The following is a 26,868-nucleotide window of genomic DNA, read 5'->3' on the forward strand; positions in this document are numbered from 1 at the left end:
AAGGTAAGGACATTCCAACCGGGGATAAAAGGGGATGCAGCAGGAGGGCCTGAAAGGCTCTTCCTCCTAATGGATTACAAAATCTTTCTTAGGCAGGATGTGGGGTCATCCAGCTCAAGTGGAAGAGATGACCCCTCATCCTCATTCAAGTAAGTTGTTTAACACCAAGAACGATCACTGGGCAGAGGGCATGGAGAGATATTTATTATCTTTCCACTGTAACTTGGCCACAACTAAACAACCAGGAACTCACCTCCACAACACCCTGCAAAAATATTTTGGAAAAGGACATACAAGACGGAAAGGTGGCTGTAGTCGTGGTGCTAGTTTGAAAATATTTGTCATTCATAATACTGAAACAACACTCTTTCCATTTCACATGGCTACAAGATCTATATTAGCATGGACAGGGTAGGAAACTATGACAAATATATTTGTTGCTGCAGTTGTGTTGTTTTTTGGAAAGTTCCAACAGAACAACAAGCTAAATACCTTGGTTTCGATTTGAGTTGTGTTGTATACCAGCAGTGATACTAGGGGTTTCGTTGACATGGTTGCCATAGTTACCATCTTCTTGCGGGCAGACATCCATGTTGTTCCACTTCCTGAGTAGCTCTAGCCAGCCAGCTTTCTCCTCCTGCTTACAGTGAGGGTTCAGTACCACACACACCCAGAGAGCACCTGAGGGAAAAGGGAGAGGCTGGTGATTAAAGCAAATTGTGACCAAAAATAAATCTAAGCCACTTCAGTGTTGCCATATAAACAATGGGGTGGGTACAGCATACAAGCCTTGGGGGAAGAGGTCTGTGGCCTCGGGAAAAAAGCTTAGCCGGCTGGTTTCCTCAGCTGTTTGCGACATCAAAGGGAAATTCAAAGCAACAACTAGGCTGTAAATCAGTAACCACAAATACACTTTCACATGGCATGCACTTTGAAAGGGTAATAAAAAAATCAGGTCTTAGACATGTCAAGAGTTTTGAACTGATGAGATGGCACATTGAGCAACTAGTATTTGCCGCATGACTGGTACATGGCGTCAGTTATCTTCCTAACATCACTTGTCCGTAACACTCGTTTAGCAGGATTCTGCAGAGACACGATGGCTGTGGCAATTTGAGAATACCACAGCCGGTATTTTAATTACGTTACAGTACTAAACTGACTCACAAACACTAGCTTTCCAGTGACATTGGGAGATAAAATTGGTTTTAAAAACTAAGAGACTGTACCAGTGTTAACTTTCAGCTGGATTTCTGTGTCAATTCAGATTGCTGGTATAAAATCAAAGCTAGTTTTGATCTTTATCTTCCAGTTTTGATCAAAGGCTATCAATGGAAAACTCTGACTTTGTTTCACCCTCTTTGTAGACCTGATCTGCTAAGTAGTTCCAGCATTTGTAATTTTTGTTTCCAATGTTTACTGTTTCCTTCTGCATTACTGCTTAAATTTGCTTTTTCAACTCTCAATGTAATAACACCTCAAACCTCGTTTCAAAAAGATCAATTATTGGAACAATTCGTGAATACCACTTGCGCAATGTCGTATGAGTGGTAACCCACTTGTCATTTGAGGCACCAAATGTCAACAACCATCCCATCATTCGACCTCAACTTAGACCCAACTGCCTCAGTTCACTCATCAATTCTAGTACCAAGTGCCTGAATATGACACTACATTCCTGCTGCAAGGAGGCAGCAGCAGGGCGCACAATTTCACACAGCCTGCATAAAAAATAAACACATGAATGCAATATTAATTGTACAGCCATTTCATAACATGCACCATCTTGAAAAATTGATTCAAACTACATTCAGATGTGGTTACACAAAGCCCACTGAACATGGACTTTATTCTTCATCTTACAGACAAGGACATCTGTAGGTGGGGGAAAAAAAAAGTGCCACGAAAGCATATTGCTGACTTTTCTGAACACAATCTAGGCTCCGATTTCCCAAAAAAATGGTTCAGAGCCAAGTTGCCTTGTTTAAAATTTAAATACAGCTTGGTAGTTAGTAGTCAGTCATCATTAACTGGTGCATTTTCCAAAGCAACATTATCTAAAGAAGTCAAGCAGCTCTAATCAAACAATATTAGATGTTATTTTCCCTTTACATTGCTAAATCTTGAGAATCTTCCCAAAACATTCAACAAACTTCTTTTTTCAGGAATAATGCTAAGTGTGCCATCAACACACTTATTAAAACAAAATTATCACCACAGGAGAATCCGTGAGGATTCACCACATGTTTTTTAAACTATTTAGCTTGGTTGCTGCATCTACCACAGAAAGGATTACTTTTACTTTTCCTGCACCCAATGGCCTAACCACAGTAAAGACAGGCTGTGGCTGTTTAACTTCAGCAAAACAGAACAGAGGAGAAAGAATTTCTCAGCAAGTATGCAAAGTACATTATGTGCCAGGTCAAAAAGGAATTCAAACTGGCTGCAGTTACAAAGCAACTCTTTTGCTAACAAAAATATATGCTCCAAAACACGGAAACCTAAAGTAATGAAGCACTAGACAGGGAGTTAAAACGTCTCTTTTCCCAACCTCCTGCATTCTTAGGACAGAGTTGGCAAGCAGAAGGCAGACATTTTGATATGTAGTATGAACAGGATTTAGAGGTACAGCAGTACAGATACATCTGCCTAATGCCTATTGAATACCCTACACACATCCTCCAATACAATGCAAGTGCCAGCAGATATTTAAAAAAGAAATGGGTGCAACGCTCCTCTCAATAATAAGTGAAATAAAGTGATCCAACAAGTGAAGTTTAATCAATTTCTGTGGTACAAATCTAACAAAAATATGGCCAGAGCACTTTACATAAAAGGCCCAGAGATTTTAGGTCACCTCTCCCACACCACAAAACCTTGGTATGTCTCGGATGTGACTTGTAGCTGTCTATTTGACAGGTAAGTCAAATGGATCAAATTTACAATCAACCTCTGGGCACCAACTAGACTGACAATCAGCAGTGGGAACTGGAACTAAATATTTTCCACTCCCTCCAAACTCTGGAGTGATGAGGATAATCGTAGTACAGACTCCCTGCTTCTGTGGTCTCACTGCAGCTGCTTAAGTTCCAATGGGACAGAAGAATGTGGGATCCAATCATTTAAACAACTTTGAGCCCATGAGGGGGCAGCTTGTGTGCTCACCTCAAATCTGATTCTTCTGTCAAGTCTTCATCACTGTCACCAAAAATACACAGGTCAAATCAGCCAGGAGACAGCATAATTTACAGTATATGAAACCCCAACGGAAATATATTTCCCCTGAATTTCAAGTACTCCAATTTTTTTTCCTAATAGCAGAAAATAAAAGCTCACTCATTAGGGGGTAACATCGGCAGAGACAGAAAACTGGCTGGTTAACAGGTAGCCGAGAATAGGAATAAGTAGGAATAATTTTTCAAGCTGGCAGTACATTCAGAGAGTGCCCCACAAGGGCCACAACTCCTCAATTTATATAATGACTTAGACAAAGGAACCAAAGGTACGGCAGCTAAATTTACTGATGATTAAAGACTGATAGGAAAGGGAGTTGTGAAGATGACAGAAGGAGCCTAAAAAGAAATTTGATTAAGCGAGTAGACAAAGATCTGGCAAATAGACCACAATGAGGGAAAGAGTAAAATGTAAAATTTTCACAAAAAGAGTATAAGGCAGATTATTATTTAAATAGTGAACGGTTGTAGAACTCAGGTGCAGGGAGATCTGGGTGCCTTAGTGCCTGAATCACAAAAGATTAAGGATGCCGGTACAGCAAGTGATCATGAAATCTAATAGAATACTATGTTTTATTGACAGGGGAACTAAATGCAAGAGAGGGTTTATGCTTCAGTTATACAAGGTATTGGCAAGACTGCATCTGGAATACCATACAGTACTGGTCATCATATTTACAGAGGGATTGTTATGCCCTGGATGCAGTTCAGAGAAGGTTAAGTAGACTAACACCTGGAATGAGTGGATTGTTTTATGGAGGAACGACTAGACAGGCTGGGCCTATATCCTCTGACATTAATGAGAGTCAGAGTTGATTTAATTGAAAACATAAATGATCCTAGGAGAACTTTACCTAAAGGACGGAGAATGGCTGCTCCTTTCATCTTTTGGCACGATCTACAGCTAGGGGTCAGTGCAAAACCAGAGATTTTTTTGGGGGAGGGGGGTTAGCCCACACAGACGAGAAAACATTTGAGGGTGGCCATGTGCCTTTTGAATTCCCCTCCCCAAAAAGGGATTGCGCATGCAGAATCTTAATTTTTTGTTTGTTAAAAAAGATAGCGGTTTGGAGATTCTTGAAAACCAAGAGGATGAAGGATTACCAGGGGAATGCAGAAACGTAAAATGGAAGTTAAAGTCAGATCAGCCAAGATCTGACATCGCGAAGGGTTTAGGCCCGAAATGTCAACTCTACTACTCCTCTGATGCTGCCCGGTGTGCTGTGATTCTCCAGCTCCACACACTATGGCATATTAATGAATTGTACAGCTGTCTTAAGAGCAAGTGATCTACTCTTGTTCCTTGTTAGTAGACTCATGATCTCAATCAAGTTGTTTCAATAGCGAATCAGTCTACACGCCAGTGATGCCCAGATCGCAGGTAACACTAGACCGGAACTAGTTTATTTCACAGGTTGCCCCAGTGATCAAAAAGGGCCTGATTCCTTCACAGCTTTGACTACAAAGATAGAAAAAAATTAAACTGTAGATCAATTCTGTTCATCAGATGACCAGTGAAATGACTGACGTTGCAGGTTCAAAATTGGTTACACTAAGGGTTTTCTTAGAAAACGTGGAGGATCTAAATTTGAAAATAACCCAGAGCAGTGAGCTAGACTATCGCACACACAACAGGTCTCAACAGAGTAGAACCCAACGATCTGTAAATATCAGCTTTCGCATTATGCGCATAGAAAGGTTTGCAACACAGACATTACTGTTTCCCTACACACGTTCACAATTCCAACCATGACAATTGTCTTTATCTGAGAAGCTGACGGCCACATGAAATGAAAATCAAGCAACATTGTTTGTAAAGATGGCACGCAGTATAAATGATCTGGCACAAAATGACACTAAATGAAAGTTGATCAAAATGACAAAAACGCTCTGTTGAGAGTGGAAAATCTCACACTGGTACAGCAAATGCTCTTTCAAGGTTGGTATTTAGCCATGTTCTTGGTGCAATGCAGAGGGAGCTTGGCATGTAAACAAAACAGACCTAGTGCACTTGCGAATACCAAAAGAATATTAAAGCATGTTGTTGCAAAAAGAAATGAACATTTGGCCCATCATGTCTGTACAAACGTCCAGCTCCAACCATTATTCATAGTCTATATTCTTTAGTGCAAATCAGAAATTAATCTTCTGAAAATAAATTTAAGAATCTGCTTCTGCAGTTAGTGGGTCCAGAATCTAGGCAATGGGAACTTGATTCCCAACTTACGGCAATTGTCAACATCTTCAATGTGAGCAAGAGTAACACTAAACATCCCAATACTGCTCCCCTACACCTGACAGCCTGCATGTTAGGGGATTCGGATGTAACAGCTATCGCAGTTTCTTTCAAAAATTCCCTACATGCTGAAAACATGAGCTGAGTTGAAAACCACAAAAATAACATTATTCAAATATGTTAGGGGTACAGAAAGCAGGAAACTATAGCTCAGGTCACGCAACATCTGGTAGAATGGGAAATCATTACAAACCAAGTAAAGAGGTTACAAAATATTTAGAAAACATTAGAATATTAGAACAGTATCTGACAAATTAATTGAGTTCTTTGAGGTGATGTGAAAGAGGGTAAATGGGGAAGCCCCAAGGTTGTAAGGAATTTGGATTTCCAAAAAGCATTAGTTAAGGTTCCACATAAAATATTTTATCGCACAGGATAAGAGCTCATGGTGCTGCCTGTGATATGTTGGCATGACTAGAGAACAGGAAAAGTAGAGACAAATGATCATTTGCAAGTTGACAAACTAACTAGACATGCTGCAGTGATCGCAACTGGGGCCTCCATTATTTAAAATTTACATCATTTAAGACTTCAATGAAGGAACAAGGTAATGTTGCCAAATTTGATGATATCACAAGGAGGACACGGACAGTCAGCAAAAGGATATAGGCAGGTTGACAGAGTGGAGAGAAAATGGGCAGGTTGAGCTTAAGTGTGAATGTGAGGTTGTCAACTCTGGCACTCAAAGAACAGAAAAGATTATTTAACAATCACAACGCAGAAAACTGCAGTTGACGAATATAGGCACCCACGTACACATGTCACAAGAATTTAAGATGCGAGTACAGAATTCATTCTGAAGGCAGTATTGTTTTAGTTGTTATTGCAAGGGGAATGAAGTGCATTGGAAATCCTGACAGCCACGCAGGGTACAGAAGGAGCTGGATCAAAAATAGTTTTGATCTTTCTTAAAGAGAAGTACATTTCCATTGGAAGCAATTCAGAGAAGGTCCACTTGGTTGATGCTATAGATGAATGGGTTGTCATACAAGTAAAAGGTTGAGCATTATTTTTCTGAACTCCAATTAATAAAGAGGCAATCTTATTGAAATACATGATGGGGGCTTGACAGGCTTGATGCTGGAAAGAGGCTTCATCTCACTGGGGAATCTAGAACAAGGCAGCATGCTTTCTAATTAAGCAGCCTCCCACTTAAGACTTGGAGAAATTCGTTTTCATAGCATTGCTGTGTCTTCTGAACTAACTATTCACGTCAATAAAAAAAGCCAAATTTCTTTCCAGAAGCATGGAATTCTGGGCCCTGCACTAGATTGAGGACACTTCTGTAAATGTTCACTGGCCATGAAGCACATTTAATGTGTACGGTGTTATTTTTACATTAAATTAGACTTTGCATGAGATATTAAACAATAAAAGTCCACTGATTTTACTTTCTTCATTCATTCATGGACCGTGGGCATCATCAGATAGGACAGCACTTACTGCCGGCCCCTAATTAACCTCAAAGGGATGACAAGCAACCTTCTTGAACCGCTGCAACCCTTGGGGTGTAGCTACACCTATAATGCTGTTAGGCAGGGAACTACAGCTTTCTGATCCAGCAATGAAGATTGTGTGTAGCTTGGAGGGAAACTTGCCGGTGGTGTGCCCATGCATCTGCTGCCCTTATCCTTCTAGATGGAACAGGTTAGGAGTTTGAACCATGCTATCAAACAAATCCTGACATGCCACAGTACTTCTCAGACAAAAATTTTCTTCTGTTCGATCATATGGAAAACAAAACATGATAGGAAAGGCTTAGGAGGGATAAGTGGCAAACGCAGGCAAATGGGGCCAATTCCATTTAGGAAACCTTGTTGGTATGGAGGAGTTTGGGGCCTGTTTCTGTGCTGTATACCTCCACGTCTCTAAAAGGAATCAACTGGGAGCACAAAACTGATACATTGGGAATCAGTCTTGTGAAAAGTCACTGACGGAGACCTACTGAAGTGACTTACATTTAGGAAAGGGTCTCAAATGGCAAATATAGAATTTTGCATTTCCACACATGCCGTACAAATCCATAGCCACTTCCCATCCAATTTACCCAAACTGCTGCAACAAAATCTGAAAATTAGACTAAACTGGAGGCCTCCAGCCTCATTAACCACTTAACTGCCACAGCTCCCAAGAGCAAGCTGCTGCCAACCCTTGCTCTGCTTCAGTCAAAGCCAAAAGGCAGCAGCAGAGACCACTCTCCATTTAATCCCACCACCTGCTTGACCAGTCCCAGTATTTCCCACTTTTATTTCAGTTAGTGCACATTTGTCCGACACACTGAGGAGGCTGAGTCAAAAAGAAACAAACTTTACCGAATGAATGTCCAAAGTTTATGAACTGTACGAACATAATATATACAAGATAATTCCAGTTTAGTTCAGTCAATCCAAAAACATAGAAGTGATCTCAGGTAGACATCGATAACAAAAATGAACCAAAAACAAAGTGAGGCTTATAGGGACCAACCTCAGATGATAAGCAAAAATGGGCTGTCTGACAACATAGGTTTAGTGTGATAAACAGCAGCCGTTACCTAACTCATCCCACAGCTCCCGACATTTATCAGTCATTCCTGTGCCCTGTTGCCTCCAGAGAGAGAGCCGTGGGTCTTCCATAAACTGCTCCGTCATTAGAGTCAGCATACGAGCCCCATTGGAGTCCCGCATCCTGAGCATCTCCCGCACCTGTCAAGCAAAGATAGAAATTGCTGAAACTGCATTAATTTAAAAGCGAGGCTAAAAAATCATATTCCGCCATAATCCCAATAATAAGCAGTGACAATTAAACAATTGCCATTGAAATAATACATCGCCATGGAGTGAATTAGACATGTATGCAGCACCTTAAGCTGACTAGTATGGAGCTGGGAAAGGGTCCTCAGGTTGTTTCTCCAGCTGGTTAAACTGGATGATCTCATCAGCAAAGTAGGGGGGCATTACAATTAGCCTCATCGGTGAAGGGTTAGAAGTCTTTCAGGATTGGGGGTGGGGGTGGTGGAATCCTTCCTTCCAGCAATTTCCAAGAGTGTTTTTGGATAATCGGCAAGGATTGTATCAGACTGACAGCCTGTCATTCACTGTTTGAGACTGTTTTTTGTGTCACTGATGATAAAATGGCCAGAGACGAGAGGTGGTCTGTGGAACTGTACCAGAGAACATTTTATTTCCTTTTACAGACAATTGCATGGAGTCAAAGTGGTGGTGCCAGTGGAAGCATAACAAATCACACATCTATTTGTGGACATTTGTATTCAAGAAGCAGATAAGTAACTTGCCTTCCGATTCTCCTCCTTTCAACAACTTCTCATCCCTCACTATTGCCATTACTGGTGTATGGCCTGGGTGAAGTCTGGTGGGAGCTACCGAGTTGAAGCTAAAGGTCAATAAAAGCAAATGATCGGGTGAATATCTCAAACCCTTTACACAGAGTGGTGGGTGCCTGGAATGCATTGCCAGCAGAGGTGGTAGAGGTGGGCACAATAGCATCACTTAAGATGCATATAGACAGACAAATGAATGGGCAGGGAGCAGAGGAAATGCAGATCCTTGGAAAATTGGTGACAGGTTTAGGTAGAGGATCTGGATCGGCGCAGGCTTGGAGGGCTGAAGGGCCTGTTCCTGTGCTGTAATTTTTTGTTCTTTTGTTCTTTAAACTTAGATAATTGACATTTTGTCAGAAAAACTTCAAGTGCCGGGAACAGTCAGTCCGGCAAGAAATAGATATTTTTAATAAAGATACCACTTTCAGAAATGCATGGGAAGATTGGCAATGGAATATTCCCTAAAGCAGAGGCAGCAGATATGACAGACAGTAGAAATTGCAGATGCTGGAGAAGCAGAGATAACAAGGTGTAGACTCGGATGAACACAGCAGGTCAGGCAGCAGAGGAGCAGGAAAGCTGACATTTCGGGTCTCGACCCTCTTCAGAAATGGAAATTCTTCAGAAATAGCCCCTTCTTCAGAAACGTCAGCTTTCCTGCTCGGTCTGTGTTCATCCAGTTCCAGACCTTATCTCTTATGGCAGCAGATACGAACCCTCTGCAATTATAGGATCTCAATTTGTCAACCTCTCTGTGGATGCTCACCTTCGCAAACATGGAATGCAGCTGCTTACTAGCTCCGTAATATCCACTGATTGACAGCAGCACTTTCACTTGCTCCTGTACCTGCTCTTCATCCAGATGCCAACAGTTCTCAGCATCGATACTCGCACCTGCTGTGGGGTCAGGAGCACCTGTAATGCAATGTGGAAAGAATTTTCAAACAAAAAGAAAATGCAGCTTGGCTTTGGCAAAACAATTGCACACGTGTTGGGGTGGGTTTGAATCCTATTACATGCAAAAGCACAGGAGACAGGTGAGGTAGAGTCAGGGGTGTACAGCATGAAAACCGAACCTTGAGTCCAACTCATCCATGCCAACTAGATACCCCAAATTAATCTAGTCCCATTTGCCAGTGTTTGACCCATATCCCTCTAAATGTACCCATCCAGATGCCTTTTAAATGTTGTAATTGTACCAGCCTCCACCACTTCTTTTGGCAGCTCATTTCGCACACGCACCACTCTCTGCAAGAAGTTGCCCCTCAGGTCCCTTTTAAATCTTTCTGCTCTCACCGTAAACCTAAGCGTGCTAGTTTTGGACCCTCATACCTTGGGAAAAAGACCTTGGCTATTCACCATATCCATGCCCCTCATCATTTTATATACTTCTATAAAGGTCGCCCCTCAGCCTCCAGTGTTCCAGGGAAAATAGCCCCAGCCTATTAAACTTCTCCCTGTAGCTCAAACCCTCCAGTCCTGGCAACGTCCTTGTCATTGTTTTCTGTGCCCTTTCAAGTTTCACAACATCTTTCTGAAAGCAGAGAGACCAGAATTGAATGTAGTACTCCAAAAGTGGCCAAACCATTGTCCTGGTACATCCAAAGCATCAGAGGCAATGACCAGAAAATTAACTGAATCAGTCACATATACAGTCTCCGCACAGGGGGTGGGGGGAGAGGAGAAGAGAGGAGTGGGGAGAGGGTCTGCAGAGTTGCAGATCCAGCAATATTCAAGAAACGTGGCCGGGGTAAAAGCAGCCCATCTCTCCAACCAGAGCCAGATGTGTAGTTCTAAAACATAAACATGCAGCAGTGCAGGAAATCATTAAGATTTTGCTTCACTGCTATCACAACCTCTGCGAGATGGAAGAGCCAGGGCTGCAGCCTGAAGGGAAGTTCCAAGTCAGACAATGTTCCAACCTGTAATTGCTGTTCCTCCTTCTTACTAGGCCCAAGTCTTGCTATTCCCAACCTAACAGCACTGCGGAACTAAACACATGCCAGGACTGCAACAGTTGAAGGAGACAATAGTCACCAGGTTTCACAAAAGACCAACTGTCCAGACAGAATAGATGTACAAAAACAAAATGAACAGCATTCTGCTGACACTTGCTGTACAGACTTATACATGAGGAATGGTCACATGGGGTATATCACGATACAGCAGTACCTACAACTGAGAACAAACACAATCTTTGGCTTGGGTGGAAATAATGTCAGACATCATATTACATTAACAAGTAGGCTGCTCGCTATAGTTCTGCTCAAATCAGCAAAACAGATGGCAAAAAGCAAACAATGTGCAAAAAAACATATTGCCAAAACATTTTATATGGTATAAAATGGAATCATCGATCTCATTCCCCAGCACTCCCTGTTGCAAAAACAGATACTCTATCTACCCTGTACTCACTCACCATCTGCTGCATAGTGTATTCAGAGCAACATTTTAGCACTTTGAACATCCATCAGGGCAAAAACAATAGCAAGATGGACTAACAAAAATAGGATTTGTTAGGCACACCCCAATCACAATGCCCTTTTCGATTGCAGAGAGCAAAATCAGCCACTCTGCTCAAATTGGTAAAAAAAGACACCCAAGTACATAGTAACATCAAGTCCCTTTGCAAGAAGTATACACGGAACTGCTTTGATCTGGCTGGGAATTACTAGAAAGGTTTACTGAACAGACTTGACAATGCCCATCCTGAACAGACTTGGCAATGCCCATCCGTTCAGCTGGTTAACACATCAGCATGACTTGTTATTGCCCAGAACCTGCCCCCAGGACAAGTCAGCCATTCTGAACAGTACATTCTGATCACTGTATGATAAGCAGCTTTGCCAGGGGGAAAAAATGTCCCATATAACCTCAACTTCCTATACAATCAGGTTAAATGTAATGCACACAAACTTGATGAGTTTTAAACATACTCTCGCTGCTCTGTAGTCCTGCTGCAGATTCACTGCTATTTGTCATAAACAACATGCGACTTATGTCTAGCACACCTTCAGGACTGGGAACAAATACCTATTGGAGTGCTGCCCAAATTAGTAGTTCAAAAGGTGCTGGCCAATTTGTTGTCTTAAACGTGAAAAGCCAGATAACAAAATCTCTAGAATCTGCCCTAAGCATTTACAATCCTTTACGAGACATTAAAAACTGATTTATGAAAAAGGTAGATGCTACAATTCCCATGAGGATGCTCAAAAGGAGATGGTAGGTTTGCCCAGTGGTCTGGCCAACATTCCTCCCTTAACCAATACCACAGAAAACAAACACACTATTCATCTAACTGCCAAATGTTACACTCCAAAGCAGCTGGCACACTTAGCTATGTAGTCATGATACTTCAAAAATAATTCCACATGTGAAATGCTTTCTGACATTTTCCAACACTTTTGGAAGTGCAACTTTAATACTAGTACAATCAATAGCAAAAAGGTAAAGTCCAAGTCACCTTAATCCTAACGGACCAGAGGACTGAGATAACACTGTGAAGCTGAATGAACACAGCAGGCCAAGCAGCACCAGAGGTGCAGGCAGGCTGATGTTCGGACCGAGGCCCTTCATCAGTCTTTTGAAGAAGGGTCTAGGCCCAAAACCCCAGCTTTCCTGCTCCTCTGACTCTGCTTGGCCTGCTGTGCTCATCCAACTCTACACCCTGGTTATCTCAGATTCCCCAGCATCGGCAGTTCCCACTGTCCCTCAACTCTAGACTGGACGACTCCAGTTCTCTCCTATTAACTGTCTCACACTCTACCTTCACAAACATGAGCTCTTGAAAATATGACACTGCTTGCATCTGAATTTGCACCAAATTCCATTTACCCAGCATCTCACACTCACCAAATTACACTAGATTCCTGGTTCACCAACTCAGTTTTGACATTTGAAAACTGATTTGAGTTCCTTCATGGTGTCATCCCTTCACATTTTTGTAACCTTCTCCACCATACAACCTTGACCTCTTGCATTTAATTCTCATGGCTCCACCATCGATTGTCATCATCTTCAGCTGCTAGGGTACCAAGCTTTGGAGTTCCAACATAAAACACACTGCCTATCTCTTTCCTTCTTTACAATCCTTCAATGCAGACCAATACAGTTTTAGTTTCACAAGTCAATTTTGTTTGACGCTGCTTCAGAGAACCATCTTTAGATATTTATGTTAGCACAGTTCAGCAAAGTATCAGGTCCTTCATGCTAACATGTCTGTGCCTACCATGATGCCATTCTAAACTAACCACATCCGTCTGTACATGAAGAGCTTGTATAGTGCCCTTAGGACAAAACACAGACCTCAAGCCCATTCTGACAGTTATGCTTCTACATGATCTACTTCTACCCACTTAATTAAAAAGTTGGGATTCTGTTCTTTCACCTTCATCTGCTTAGTTAGTTCCCCGTTAAATACGTTTGCAATCCCAGGCACACGTTGTGTTCAACAAGGCATACACAGGTACTGAAGTTGCAGCAGTCTTGGAAGAAAAACCTCATTAAAAATCTTTGTCCTAAAAAAATGAGTACTACTTACGAGGTGCCTGAGAACGCTAAAATGAAGAGGAGATGTAAACTATGGAAATGGTTTCCCCCCATGCTTGGCAAGAATCCTACCAAAAACAGTGTGGGCAGACTCAACTTCTCATATCATGATCCTGGCCAAAAATGCAACAGCAGGCCAACAGAGGGCCAAGACAGTTAACAAAACGGCAAGGGTACACTTCAGGACCTGTTCATGGCAGAATGCAGAAAGCTGTTTTCTACATTTGGCTTCATGAAGCACCCGATTCCAATTAAATTCAAGCCGAAAACAGAAGGGGATGCTTTTGTTTGTGGAGAGCAGCATAACTAGAGGCTGTCATTATAAAGACAGTCATCATGAAATCCAACGGACAACACAAGAGAAACTTGTTTACTCAGTGGTGAGAATATGGAACTCACTGCCAGATATAGATGTGTTTAAGGGGAGGAGGGGCATGCAAATAAGAGATTTAGAAGAACAAAGAAGAAAGGAGTCTAGAGTAAACCATAAATCACTGGCACAAACTAGTCAGTTGAAGCAGCCTTTTTCTGTCTCTCTCTCTCACTCTCACACACACAGGAGTAGGCCATTCAGTCTCAAACATCATTCGTCAAGATCACAGTTGATCTGATTTTGTCCTTAACACCACATTCCCGACAACCAGAAAAAGGTCAAGTATGACTTCAAATAGAAGACTATTTTAAAATGGTGCCTCCTAGTTTTAGTCACTCCAAGATAAACACCTTTGTCAACTCCTCTCATGATATTACATTTCAGTGAGATCACAACTCATTCGGCTAAACATTACTGGACAGGGGCCCAGCCTGCCCAACTTGTCCTCATCAGATAGATTCAGCTGATACCTGGGATGGAGGGGTTAGGTAATCATACAAAATTGAAAGCAACAAGTTAGTGTCTCAGACCCCAACACAAATCCTCATCTAGAGGATATAGAATCCTTAAACACATACTAACCACCAAAATGAAAATACAACTGAAAACTGAACGACAATATAATCCAATTAGCTTGTGAAATAGAACACCACACATACCAGACAAAAAGAAACTCAAACTACAGTCCACTTAAAGCTAAGAGCATTTCTACAAAGATCGAGCATAACACGCGAGCTTTAAAAACTGCTGTTTTAACTCAATTCGGCTAACAGTGAAGTAGCAGAGTGTAAAAATCTAGCACAGTACACAGCCTTGCACCTTACCGTGCACTTGATTAATTTCCGAACAAGACGAAAGAATTTCATCAGCCAGTTTCTGTGCAGTTGGAAGCACTTCCGTGTGATGGGCTGTGATGAGGTACTGGACAAACTTCTGCAACTGGTCCCGGTTCATTTGCGAGAGCGTTTCGGAGATGGGGAGTCGCAGCTCTACCAGCTGAGCTTTGCGGATTCGGTATAGAGAAAGGGCCACTACATGGCCACAGTAGAAGATGTCCTTATTACCACAGCCACATGTCACAGAAGTAATTTTGCAGCGGTCAAAGCTGATGGCAACTTTGTATGTTTTCTCAGGTTCACCCTGGTTGGCGAGCTCAGTCACAGTTCCACTCAAATGAAATCCTGTGAATAACAAACAATAAAGTTTTAAGAGCGAACCACAAAGAAAATAAAATTTCAAACTGTGCCCACAGGATTCAAAATGAAGAATTAAGTATGCGACATATTCCTCTCTCTAGTGCTTTGAACTGGAGGACACTAGACCATGTCCTCTGGAAGGTTTAGGTGCAAACCTCACCTTGGTCCTTCATCAGGCCAGGACATCAGACCCCTCTTTTGGTTGCATCAGCCCTTTTGATTGAGAGAGATTTGGGAACGGGGTGGGGGGGTGTGGAACGTGGTCAACTTGTATTTAATATGCACAGGAAAGTAGGATACTAGGACAGGATCTTGGCTGCATTGCAATGTCCCCCTGTGGTTAAATAGCCTGCCAAGCACGAAGAGATAAAATGAAGTTTAGGCTTGGCTTAAGTCCAACCCAATGAGACAAAGTCTCTCTTCTTTCCAGGCTTGGAGAGAGAAAGAATTTGGAGCAAGTTCACGAGAACACAGCATAGAAAATGCCCACTTTTGGGCCACACTCTTGTCATTTCGATAACCATTTTATTTTGATTCAGAGCTTGAGAGCAGCAGCATCTAGGAGTATGGCGCCACTTACTAATGATCCTTCTAAGTGCGCTTTTTCCTACAATAGACTCACCAAGCTAAAGGAGGAGATATCATCAAATTCAGGGATCTACCTTGGTCTCCTAGCATCAGTGAGGAGGAAGTGAGGTGGGGAAAGAGACAATGTCTAAAAATAGAATACCTTGAAGAACAGCCAAGCACAAAACTGGAAGAATACTGCCTACAAAAAATCTGGGGTCAGACAAACCTTTTCAGGCAGTACTGACAGCTTCATTCCATTGAGTATGATAGTCTTCAGCAAAACAAAAGTGCTCAAAAGCCAAAAAGTGAAATGCCTCCATCCAGAACTAAAATATTTCAAAAAGGAACATGGAAAGGACTATTTGATGCAGCTTCCTGCGATTCTAGTAGCTCAAAATGTTTCGCACGTGGCAGACAAACCACATTATGTAAATGAAAATTTCAGAACTATGACACTTCAGTAGCAGGGAGATCACTGCAGCAACACAAGTCACAGGCTTGTTGCAAACTGAAGCGCTAAAGTTAGTCAACATGAAGTTACAAAGCTGAAGGAGAGACTTGAGACACTAGGATTTTAACAAATCTGCAGCATTAACACAGTTCTGTTTGAATTCAAAATAGCAAAAGCCAAAAGAAGAGGGCTTTGCTGCTCTAAACTGACTCCCAGATCTACAGTCAGAAAAGAACGAGCAATACTCGACTGATTCCCATTCACAAACTGGGTAAATTCAAGTACATGACAAACCGTGGTTCAAAGGTACATGGGAATCTGATGCATCAAATTTTTAAAAAACTTTTCTGCAATCCTAGTAGCTTAGAAAGTAAACTCTAAGCAGGAATAGTTCAACTAAATAAACAAACCTCTAGTTCAGAGTTATTTTAGAAAGATATGTTCTTATTTCTTCAAAACTCAAAAAAAAGCATAAAATGTTAACATTTCAACGTGCATAACCCATTGTGATAGTAGAAATGGGCAGCTAAAATTATGTAGTCAAACCTGGCACACATTGCTACACCATTGTTAATGTGTTTTTTCCAAAAAAAAAAGGCCATTAGCAATGGAACTGCCACCCCTCAAGAGGGCTTCACACCAATAACTTGTTCCAGGAGAACAAGAAAGGGGAATGAAAATGAAGCCATTTTCACAAATGCCTCCCTTGTTGAGAAGGTAATTGATGCTCTCAGCTGTGATGCTCACAGTACCACATCACACCTCCATCATCCTAATTCCCCAGGAGGAACGAGCCTATCCCCAGGCTCTGCTGGAAGCTCATCTTTCCTTAATTAGTTTTAATAAATGAATCAATGGCAGACAGATGACACTTGGTCCTTAGTTTACTGGACGTCTATAGAGTTGCACTGACTGTAGTAGAGGGGTGGGTAAGGCAGGAGTTGCACATTCCCTAGGGAGCAATCAATCAGCTGTCTCAACTCTCAGCTCTGTCCAAAGGCAAGAAAAAAAGTACAAAGCAGTACTCAAGACCCCACAGCAACTGCCAGACGACTGAATTATGGATTAATGCTTGCAACCTTATCTCCTATATTTATAGGTAGATAACCTTAACAGGTCAACGCAACATTCACTTCCTAAACATTAGGAAAATAGACACCAAAACTGAATTACAGCTTCTGTTCTTTTTTAAAAAGTTTACACAAACTTGTTATAATGTGTTTTTTGGCCTCAGCTGTTCCAATCAAATTCAGAAAGAAGGTCAAAACTCCTGTTACTTTGTGCGGTAGCATGCAATAACGAGCTTTAATTATTATGGAAATTTATATTCATGCAATGCACGAATGGTTAACACACGAACAATTAATATGCCTCTACCCTTCAGGAAAAGCCCTTTTTATGCGTCAGCCGTACTTTGTTCAAAAAATTTCATCTGAAAGGGGCTTTGCCTGTGAATACTGCAGTCTGATGCAATCAGCTAATTTCATACAATGAACAGTAAACTTCGCTCTCACGGCAACTTAAAAGTGCACATCACTGCAATTGTGTTCAGCATGCAGTACAGCAGTAAACAGCTGGTCATCTCCTTGGAGACAGCAAGGACTGCAGATGCTGGAAGCTAGAGTCAATAAATATCGAGCTGGAAAAGCACAGCGGGTCAGACAGCATCCAAGGAGCAGAAATGTCAATGTTTCAGGCCAAAACCTTTCATCGGGGCTGACGAAGAGTTTTCGGCCCAAAACTTTCCTGCACTTCGGATGCTGTCTGACCGGATGTGCTTTTCCAGCTCCGTTTTTATTAGCCGGTCATTTCCTGTTAATTGTACAAGAGCTGTCTGCTGATTGCAGTATTGAAATGAGTCTATCCCAACACTTCTCTTCACAATGCCCACTGTAATCTTTCCTCCAAGTTCCATTTGCAACCTAGTGGAATATGTTTGCTCACATTCAGCTGCCCTTCTCAGTCAAACTGGGGCTGCAAGTTCAGATTCCTCTATTTGATTAATAAATGTTCTACTGCAGGCAAAGAAAAGGTTAGGAAACAGTTGGAGCAATAGACTGAATGACATGATAGACTTCCACATTTACATCAGATTTCAGTTCATCAAGTACTCTGTTGAACGAGATGCGTCTGATAATAACGCTAAGGTCCTGGGGAGTGTTGTTCAACAAAGAGACCTGGGAGTGCAGCAGGTTCATAGTTACTTCAAAGTAGAAGTACAGGTAGACAGGATAGTGAAGGCAGCAATTGGTATTCTTGCCTTTATTGACCAGTGCATTGAGTATAGGAGTTGGGAGGGCGTATTGCAGCTGTACAGGGCATTGGTTAGGACACTGTTAGAATACTGCCTTCATATCTGGTCTCCTTGCCATAGGAAGGATTTTGTGAAACTTGAGGGGGTTCAGGGAAGATTTATGAGGATGTTGCCAGGACTGGAGGGTTTGAGCTAAAGGAAGAGGCTGAATAGGCTGGGGTTATCTTCCTTGGAGCATCGCAGGCTGAGGAGTAACCTTATAGAAGTTTTATAAAATCATGAGGGGCATGGATGGGGTGAATAGCCCATGTCTTTTCCCCCAGAGTAGGGGAGTCCAAAACTAGAGGGCATAGCTTTAAGGGGAGAGCAGAAAGATTTGAAAAGGAGCCAAGGGGCAAACTTTCCATGCAGATGGTGATGCCAGATGAGGCGGTGGAGGAAGGAAGAGGAATCGAGACAGCGCAGAGGGCAAGAGATGCTGGAAGCGCAAGTGTATGAACTGACTTTATTCCCAAGTGATATTGTAAGTGGCTACAAATAGATAGGTAGGGGCTAAGAACAAATTCTTGAGAACTGCAGTAGAAGCCACTGCAGACTGGACTGCAACCAGACAGTCAAGAAAGGAACCTGTCAAGTGCAATCCCATCTAGTTGGGTAACTGACGCTTAGAAGAGAATTTTACAGTCCATCTCAGAAACTGAAGACAAGTCAGGAAGAATAAAGATGTACTTACCTTTAGCATATTAACTATTTTGGTACTGCAACAGAGCAAAAACATGATTGCAGGCTCTCAAATATGAAACTGCAAGGAAGATGAGCATAATAACATGACAGGACATTCAAGGATGATTGAAAAGTGACGAACAGAAAGAGCTGGAGAAACTCAGTAGGTCTGGCAGTATCTGCCACATTCTTACTTTTATTTTGGTTGGAGAGAAGAAAGAAGGGGTTTCTTCCAGAAGGGAATGAAGCAGTGATGACAGCGAAGTTGAAGGCGATTGGAGGTGATTTACTATTCTCTATCCCAGGTACAGCAATTTTGTTCGAATAGGGTTAAGGAAGCAGGTGTGACAATAATAAAAGTTAATATGTAGTGAATAACATCAATTTTCATACAAGATTTTGATGCACTGCAAGCTTCACTCACAGACTTTCAGCATTTTCTCCTGGTATTTCTTTCTAAGTTTAGTTGCTCCGAACAGATAATTAAGAGAATTGCTATACTACACTCAACTTCAGTTCATGAAGAATACTGCAGCTCGTCCACAACTGAGCAGTGCTGGAAATAAGCATATGTGATCAGTATGTTCAGGCTTGGAGGAAAATAGGGAGTGCAGTGCTAAATGGTGTCACAACGTCACTCATGGCAGGCAGGTAAATAAGGTGAAGTCACATGTATTGGGGTGAGCTAGCTAGATGGCTACAGAAATAGCTTAATCATAGAAGACAGAGATTGGCGATGGAAGCATGCTTTTCAGAATGGACAGTTGTGACTAGTGGTGTTCCACAGGGATCAGTGCTGGAACCTCTGCTGTTTGTGGTCTATGTAAATTGATTTGGAGCAAAACATGCCTGGTCTAATTAGTGACTTTGTGGATGACACAAAGGTTGGAGGAATTGTGGACACTGAGGAGGACTGTCAGAGGATACAGCAGGATATAGATCAGTTGGAGGCATGGGCTGAAAAAATGGCAGATGGACAATTGTGAGGTGATGCATTTTGGAAAGTCAGGTACAAGTAAAAATTATACAGTGAATGGCAGAATCCTTAGGAGTATTGACATGCAGAGGGATCTGGCTGTGCAGGTCCAGAGATCACTGAAGGTGGCAAAGGTAGATTAGGTTGTAAAAGGAGGCCTACAGCATGCTTGCCTTCATCAGGAGGGCACAGAGTCTATGAACAGGCAGGTTATGCTGCAGTTTTATGGAAATTTAGTTCAGCCATACTTGGAATATTGTGTACAGTTCTGGGTCACCATGCTACCAGAAGGTTGTGGATGTTTTGGAGAGGGTACAGAGAAGGTTTACCAGGATGTTGCCTGGTATGGGGGATTTTAGCTATGAACAAAGGTTGGATAGGCTGGGTTTGTTTTCACTGGAAGATAGGACGTTGAAGAGCAACATAATAGAAGTTTAGAAGTTTGTGAATGGCATGGAAACAATGGTAAGAATGATGCTTCCCCACCCCCAAGTGGAACTAAACATTGTTCGTAGTATGTACTGTGAAAAAATACAAGATGGGCCAAAAGCCCTCTTCTGTACTGTATGATTATTTGATTAAGAAATCTCGCTCCCAACCGAACTTGCCTCTTGCTAAAGGCAGCAACTAATATTCAGGGAAGGCTCTAACCACCACTTCATTCACTGAAATTCAGCAAGTGATTTTTCAATTAGAAAGTTGAGTGCAAGCAAGTCCATCCACATCCTGCCCAACAGGAATGTTCAAATGATCTTTCCAGCAGTGATCAAGGAATTATTAAAGGGAAGGAACACCAAGCAACTCAACTGCCTCCCGAGCTTCCCCACCCCCTGCAAATTCAGAATAACTATGCACCAGCATTGATCTGAATGGTAATTGCCAGGTCAGTGGGTTTCAATCAATCCACAGTCTTGCCCAAGCATCTATCATTAGAACTAAATGTTTAATTTTAAAATGGGAGAGCAGTATCTTTTACTCTGGGGGGGGGGGAGCACTGGATGTGCCACAAATATAAAACACATAAGAGCCCTACGGAGCCAAGGAAAAATTTGTCCTAATTTGTTGCTCAGTAAAGAAAGAAAGAAAAATATTTAAGTTAATTTATTAGGGAAGGCAGTACACCACATTAGCTGATGTTTACTATTATTGGCTAGCAAAGAACCAAGCTGCATGAATAGCACAGTTATCATGCAGTTATCAACAAGAACCCAAGCAGCAAAAACACACTGCAGCATTCGGAAGGTCTGGGTTAGTTAGCATGTCCCTACTGCATGTCCTTGCACGCAGTAATGTTCTCCGAGGAGTTCAAGAAATCCAAATTGCCCCCCGAGGAGCCGTAACAGCTCTTGGAACAAAAAGGCATGTCACTGTTGCAAGCTATATGAAATGACATCCTTTTCTCTCTGGAGAGAAGGACTTTATCCCTTGCCAAAGTTGGGTTTTTTTTGGGTCAGGATTGACTGGAACTCAGTACCTCAGCATGCTGCTAGCATAAATCAAAATACTTAACTTCATAACAATGTCAGAATGGTGCAATAACACTTCTTCACCCTCCACAATCTTAGGAAGGACAATTAATTAGAAACAATAGATGCCCCAAAGTTAGAGAACAAGACATGGGAACAAGTGATGATCACGGCAAACTAAAAATTCTTTGACAGCTGCTTAAAGTGGAAACCGACTGCATTCAAGGTGCAAAATAAATCTCAAAGTTTACTCAACATAGGCACCAGCCATGAAAAAAGTTGATGGGTAAGGGAGACAGAGAAGCACATTTTCTAGTGAAGACAAATGGGATGTCCTCCATTAGTCCCGATTTTCCAAGCATCCATCTTCAAAGTAAGGTTGTTAATGAAAAGTTGAATTTAGGGACTAGTCAGACAGATGGGAGCAGGCAAGTCCAGTCACAGGAATAAAACCTACAGACACAAATGGGTGAACATTGCCATTCCCAATTTAGATGGACACAGGCATTAATATTATAGCTGGGTATCAAAGTCAGTCTGCATTTTGGAAGGTCCAATTCAACAGCGAGTTATACAGTAAATGGAAAAGCCCTGCAGAAAACTGATGCACAGAGAGATCTGGGTGTTCAGGTCCATCGTACCCTGAAGGTGGCAACGCAGGTCGAAAGAGTGGTCAAGGCAGCATACAGCATGCTTTCATTCATCTTACGGGGTATTGAGTACAAGAGTTGGCAGGTCTTTTTACACTTGTATGGGACTTTGGTTCGACCACATTCGGAATACTGCATACAGTTCTGGTCGCGACATTACCAAAAGGATGTCGATGCTTTGGAGAGGGTGCAGAGGAGGATCACCAGGATGTTGCCTGGTATGGAGGATGCCAGCTATGAAGACAGATTGAGGTGGTTAGGATTATTTAGATTAGAAAGACGGAGGTTGAGGGGGGAACTTATTGAGGTCTACAAAATCATGAGGGGTATAGACAGGGTGGATAGCAAGAAGCTTTTCCCCCCCCATAGAGTAGGGGGACTCAATTACTAGGGATCACAATTTCAAGCTAAGAGGGGAAAAGTTTAAGGGAGGCATGCATGGAGAGCTCTTTAAACAGACGGTGGTGGGTGCCTGGAATACATTTCCAGTGGAGGTGGTAGAGACAGACACAATAGCGTCATTTAAGATGTATCTGGAGAGATACATGAATGGGCAGGGAGCAGAGAGATACAGATCCTTGGAAAATAGGCGACAAGTTTAGAGAGAGGATCTGGATCAGCGCAGACTTGGACAGCCAAAGGGCCTGTTCCTGTGCTGTAATTTTCTTTGTTCTGCATTTTATTAAATATGCAATGACACACCAGGCGCAACATCCATACAAAGAAAGCATACAAGGTTCCTGTTTCATCTCAAGAAATATGTAAGCCTAACTCCAAAGTTGACATCCATCAATGGCAGATCTCATTCCAACGTCACTGGCTTTTCTTCTTAAATAAATCAAAATGTTTTAACTGAAACAGAATGGCATTTAACAAATTGCATGGAGTTTTTGGGAGTGTACAATGCTTGAAGAAGGTGGCTTCATGGAAGGACCGGATTTTACATGACCTGGTGTCAAGGGATCAGCTTCTGAAGATAAACTAGAATGTCATTCCACTCCTATGAAAGCTGTGGGTGGGGAGGGTCACCATTCAGCAAAGATATTCCAAAAGTCAGTGGGATCAATTAGTGAGGCAATAGTCCTTCATTCTGTCACTGTTCTGTGCAAGGTGACAAGTAGTGGGCATTTTCTTTTTCTAGCTCAAGGGAAATATAACCAGGTACAGCAGAAAGGGTTTTTTTTCTAACCAACTTGTTCAGAGATGTTTTTACAGACCTTCGGATCTGGTGGAATTTCAACCCAAGCCTCTTGGTCTGAGATAGGGACACTACCACTGTGCCACAACAGGGCACTGGATTTTCTCTCACACCAAGACATTAATGGAAAGCAACAAATGCAACATTGCATTTCAATTCAATTCACAATTGGATTGCAATTTCTTCATGCGCTAGTTACGGGACATTAATTAGCAAAATTCATGGTAAACCCATTGCAAAGACCCCTTTACAGTTTCTAGAAACCAACAAGATCAGCAGACAAAAAATATATAAAGCATTTAAACAAGGATCAAGAAAAGATCAGTCTCTAGTCTATTGCTTGATGACTGGCTTGAGCCCAGTGTGCGACTGACCTTGGAAAATAAGTGAAAACAGTGATAGCTTACGTGGTCGAATAACAATTGCAAGTATCAAAGCTTGCCATACCAAAGTCACATATCAATGCTTTCACTGGCAGTCAGTTGGGTTTTACAACATGCAAAATGGCTTTTGCGAACAAAGCAGTTGGGACTTCCAGCTCAGTCAGTTGCAAAATGAAAATATTGAGTATGCGCCATAAAATAAAACACAGTCTCCAACAAGCGAGTCTAGGCCCGGAACATCAGCCTCCCTGCTCCACTGATGCTGCTTGGCCTGCTGTGTTCATCCAGCTCTACACCTTGTTATCCAACAAGACTGGTTTCTTTTGCTCCCCTGCACAAGTTAATACAGTGCACATCTTTCATTTTCCAACTTAAAAAGATCTGCAGCTCTTTCATATCTGTTCCATGCCAAAACAGTAAAAAGGACACATGCTCAACCAGTATGAGAGAAGCTTTTCCAACAAAATTGCAATACAGAAAAGGAAAGACCAGAAGAGAGCAGCTCCTTTGGGACTTTGTTTATCGTTCACTCCCTGCAGTTGCGCACTCACTTTGCCGATCATTCAGTTGCTATCTCAAAAGATTGGCAGGCGATCACTGAAGTTAGAAGTGGTACAATTTTCTTGGAAGAGTAAAAGTATTTTAAAGCTTATTTTGATGCCTGTTTTTAATAGAATCCGCAGCCCCATGTTTCAGTTGGGCTCCAAGGCCACTACCTTACAAATCATTCCTTCACACTAGAGCTTGATAGCAAGTCTGTTTATCCAAATAGGGGAGCCAAGGTCATTGAATCTACCCTCACAACACACCCCAGAACTTTAGGAGCTGACAAAAGCAACTATTCCACCTTTCTGAAAAATATAGTCCCTTGGTCTTCCATTTCCCTTAAACCCATTTGGTCTCTGCACAGGATAACAGTAGCTGGCTAAGAACTATGCTGATGAAACGTGCAGGAGAAAGTAAAGTTCTTGTTACCACTTTAAAAATGTAGATTGGAATTCAACGCCCATGAATAAGCATTCACATATAACGACACTACGGTCAAGCATCGAGACTAATCTTCAAAATGAATGTTGCCTGCAAAAGCATGAATTACAAACATTGGGAATTCCATTTTTAAAAAACAAATGGTTTAAGGTTTTGGAAAGGAGTTGCTTTGGCTACAAAATTTTAATTGTGCTCAACTTATAAGTATTAAACTCCCATGCATTGCGCAAAGCTAGATGTGCACTTGTGCGCAAAACAGAGAAAGCTCCCATATCTCCATCTGGCTGGTTTTAATTTCCTTCTTTTCAATTGGCTGCAGCAGCTCATCTGCTGCCTCTTTGGAGCAGGAAACAGAGGTATCAGCTGATGACCTTCCAAAATGCTAATTCTGTCTCCATATGGCTACGCATTAATAGAGTTATCACACAGCGATGAACACAGGGGCTCAAATTGAAACCTCATACGTGTAACATCTCCATCTGAAATCGTAGCCCCTGCTAAAATGGGAACACATGCTGCGAAACATTATCCTTCACACGACCACGCAACTGTTTCTTGTTCCATTGTCTGCTGCAGTCCCACGCATACTGAAACACCCAGTGCTGGGTGCACATTCGCAGAGGCCGAGCAACCATTCTGGTGCCCCAACAAAACAGCTGGAAGTGTAAGCAATTTCCTTTGATAGCACTGTCTTTAAACAGCCGAGTGCATTGTCGATTATCATGGCTGGTTTAATCCCATTCTTCCTGAGCCCAAGCATGCACTGACATGCAATAGTTCAAGTGTGACAGCCACCGCTAAACTGACTTCTGCAGCACTTGTGTTCCAAGGCTAAGCAGTTCTGCACTATTCTGAGCCATCTTGCTGGCTACAAAATTCACTACTGTAGCACACATTCTGTGACACTCACTATAGTAGTTACATTTTCAGAACCCAAGTTACAATCAACACATTCAAGCATTAAAAACAGGTCAGTCCAAGGTTAGTAAGTCTCCTTTAGCGTAAAGATTGTAAATTTTAACTAATTATTGGTGTTTGAGGAGAGGGCTGCAGAGGTGATAATAGAAAAACATTAGAAACTTAAATGAGATACAAAAACTGGAAATATGTACACACAGTCCTCCTGAGCACAAATCAGAGGCTCTGTGTGCACCAGCCCAGAGAGATATCCAAAACGGTGCAGGAATGGAAACCTAGCAATGTAAACATCATTTATATCTGCATTCCACTTTTAATTCACTGTGTAATTATTTTTGGTTTAAGATCTTTGAGACTCAATTCCGATCCGGTCACGATTCGCCAGGTAAATTCAGCTTTTAATGATAACTGTTACAAACCGGAGCATAGGCTATTCAGCATCATTTAATATGAAACTAGGCAAGATTTAATTGGAGTGATAATGGGAACTGCAGATGCTGGAGAATCCAAGATAACAATGTGGAGCTGGATGAACACAGCCGGCCAAGCAGCATCTCAGGAGCACAAAAGCTGACGTTTTGGGCCTAGACCCTTCAGAGAGGTTTAATTTTAAGATTTAATTGGAGCTCATTCCTACACCATGCGGACCCAGTAAACAGTCAATCACCAGGCTTACTTTTTCAGGAACCAATTTTCCCCAGGCAGTACAAGAGGAGATCCCATTCCAGCTTATATGACATACTGAATCAGTGGGGGGAAGACTGACAGGCAATAGTTTCCAAAAAACTGTAGTGCTAATTATCACCACACATCAACCTAGTGGTTTTATAGATTTCATGTCTTCTTTAAAAAAGTTACAAAAATGTGGGTTCTAAAACAAGACACCTGAAGGAAGACCAATATAAAATATAGTCTGGTGTATAATCAGTCCCACTTGAAACATCAACCTACATCAAGTACAAACTAGCCTGCCATGTACTGCAATTCCAAGTTTACTCCATTTCATCTCTTCAAACTTACCTTCGACTTCTGGATGGTAGCTGTGGCTCAGTTAATAGCTGTCTTGCCTGTGAGCAGGTTGATGGTTGATGCAGATAGCTGAGCACAAAACTCGATGCAGCACTGAGGAATGCTGCACTGTCACAGGGTTCAGTTTTAAAAGGTAAGGTCCCATCACACCTTTTAGACAAATGCTAAAGGTCCCATAGTTTTAATGTACCAGAAATATGGAGTCCTGGTCAACATACAACAGACTGTCATACCGCTGTTCGAGCGATTGTTAAAATTTGGTTGCCATTTTTCCTATATTGCAGCCAAAGAGTAGTCG

The 26,868-nt window shown here is 41.9% G+C and overlaps 1 protein-coding gene across 2 annotated transcripts in view; it reads right to left on the reverse strand.

Moving 5' to 3' along the window:
* The window catches only part of LOC125447609 (zinc finger SWIM domain-containing protein 4-like), an 85,142-nt gene that overhangs the window by 25,199 nt on the left and 33,075 nt on the right, over window positions 1-26,868 (reverse strand). For both annotated transcript variants that reach the window (XM_048522165.2, XM_048522164.2), the window contains exons 3-6: window positions 14,594-14,950; window positions 9,615-9,763; window positions 8,063-8,213; window positions 493-681 (exon numbers count right to left, since the gene is read on the reverse strand). In XM_048522165.2, coding sequence (XP_048378122.2) covers window positions 493-681; window positions 8,063-8,213; window positions 9,615-9,763; window positions 14,594-14,950 — 846 coding nt within the window. The remainder of the gene's footprint in view (window positions 1-492; window positions 682-8,062; window positions 8,214-9,614; window positions 9,764-14,593; window positions 14,951-26,868) is intronic.

This window comes from Stegostoma tigrinum, chromosome 35, assembly GCF_030684315.1.
Source record: "Stegostoma tigrinum isolate sSteTig4 chromosome 35, sSteTig4.hap1, whole genome shotgun sequence".
Classification (NCBI taxonomy): Eukaryota; Metazoa; Chordata; class Chondrichthyes; order Orectolobiformes; family Stegostomatidae; genus Stegostoma; species Stegostoma tigrinum.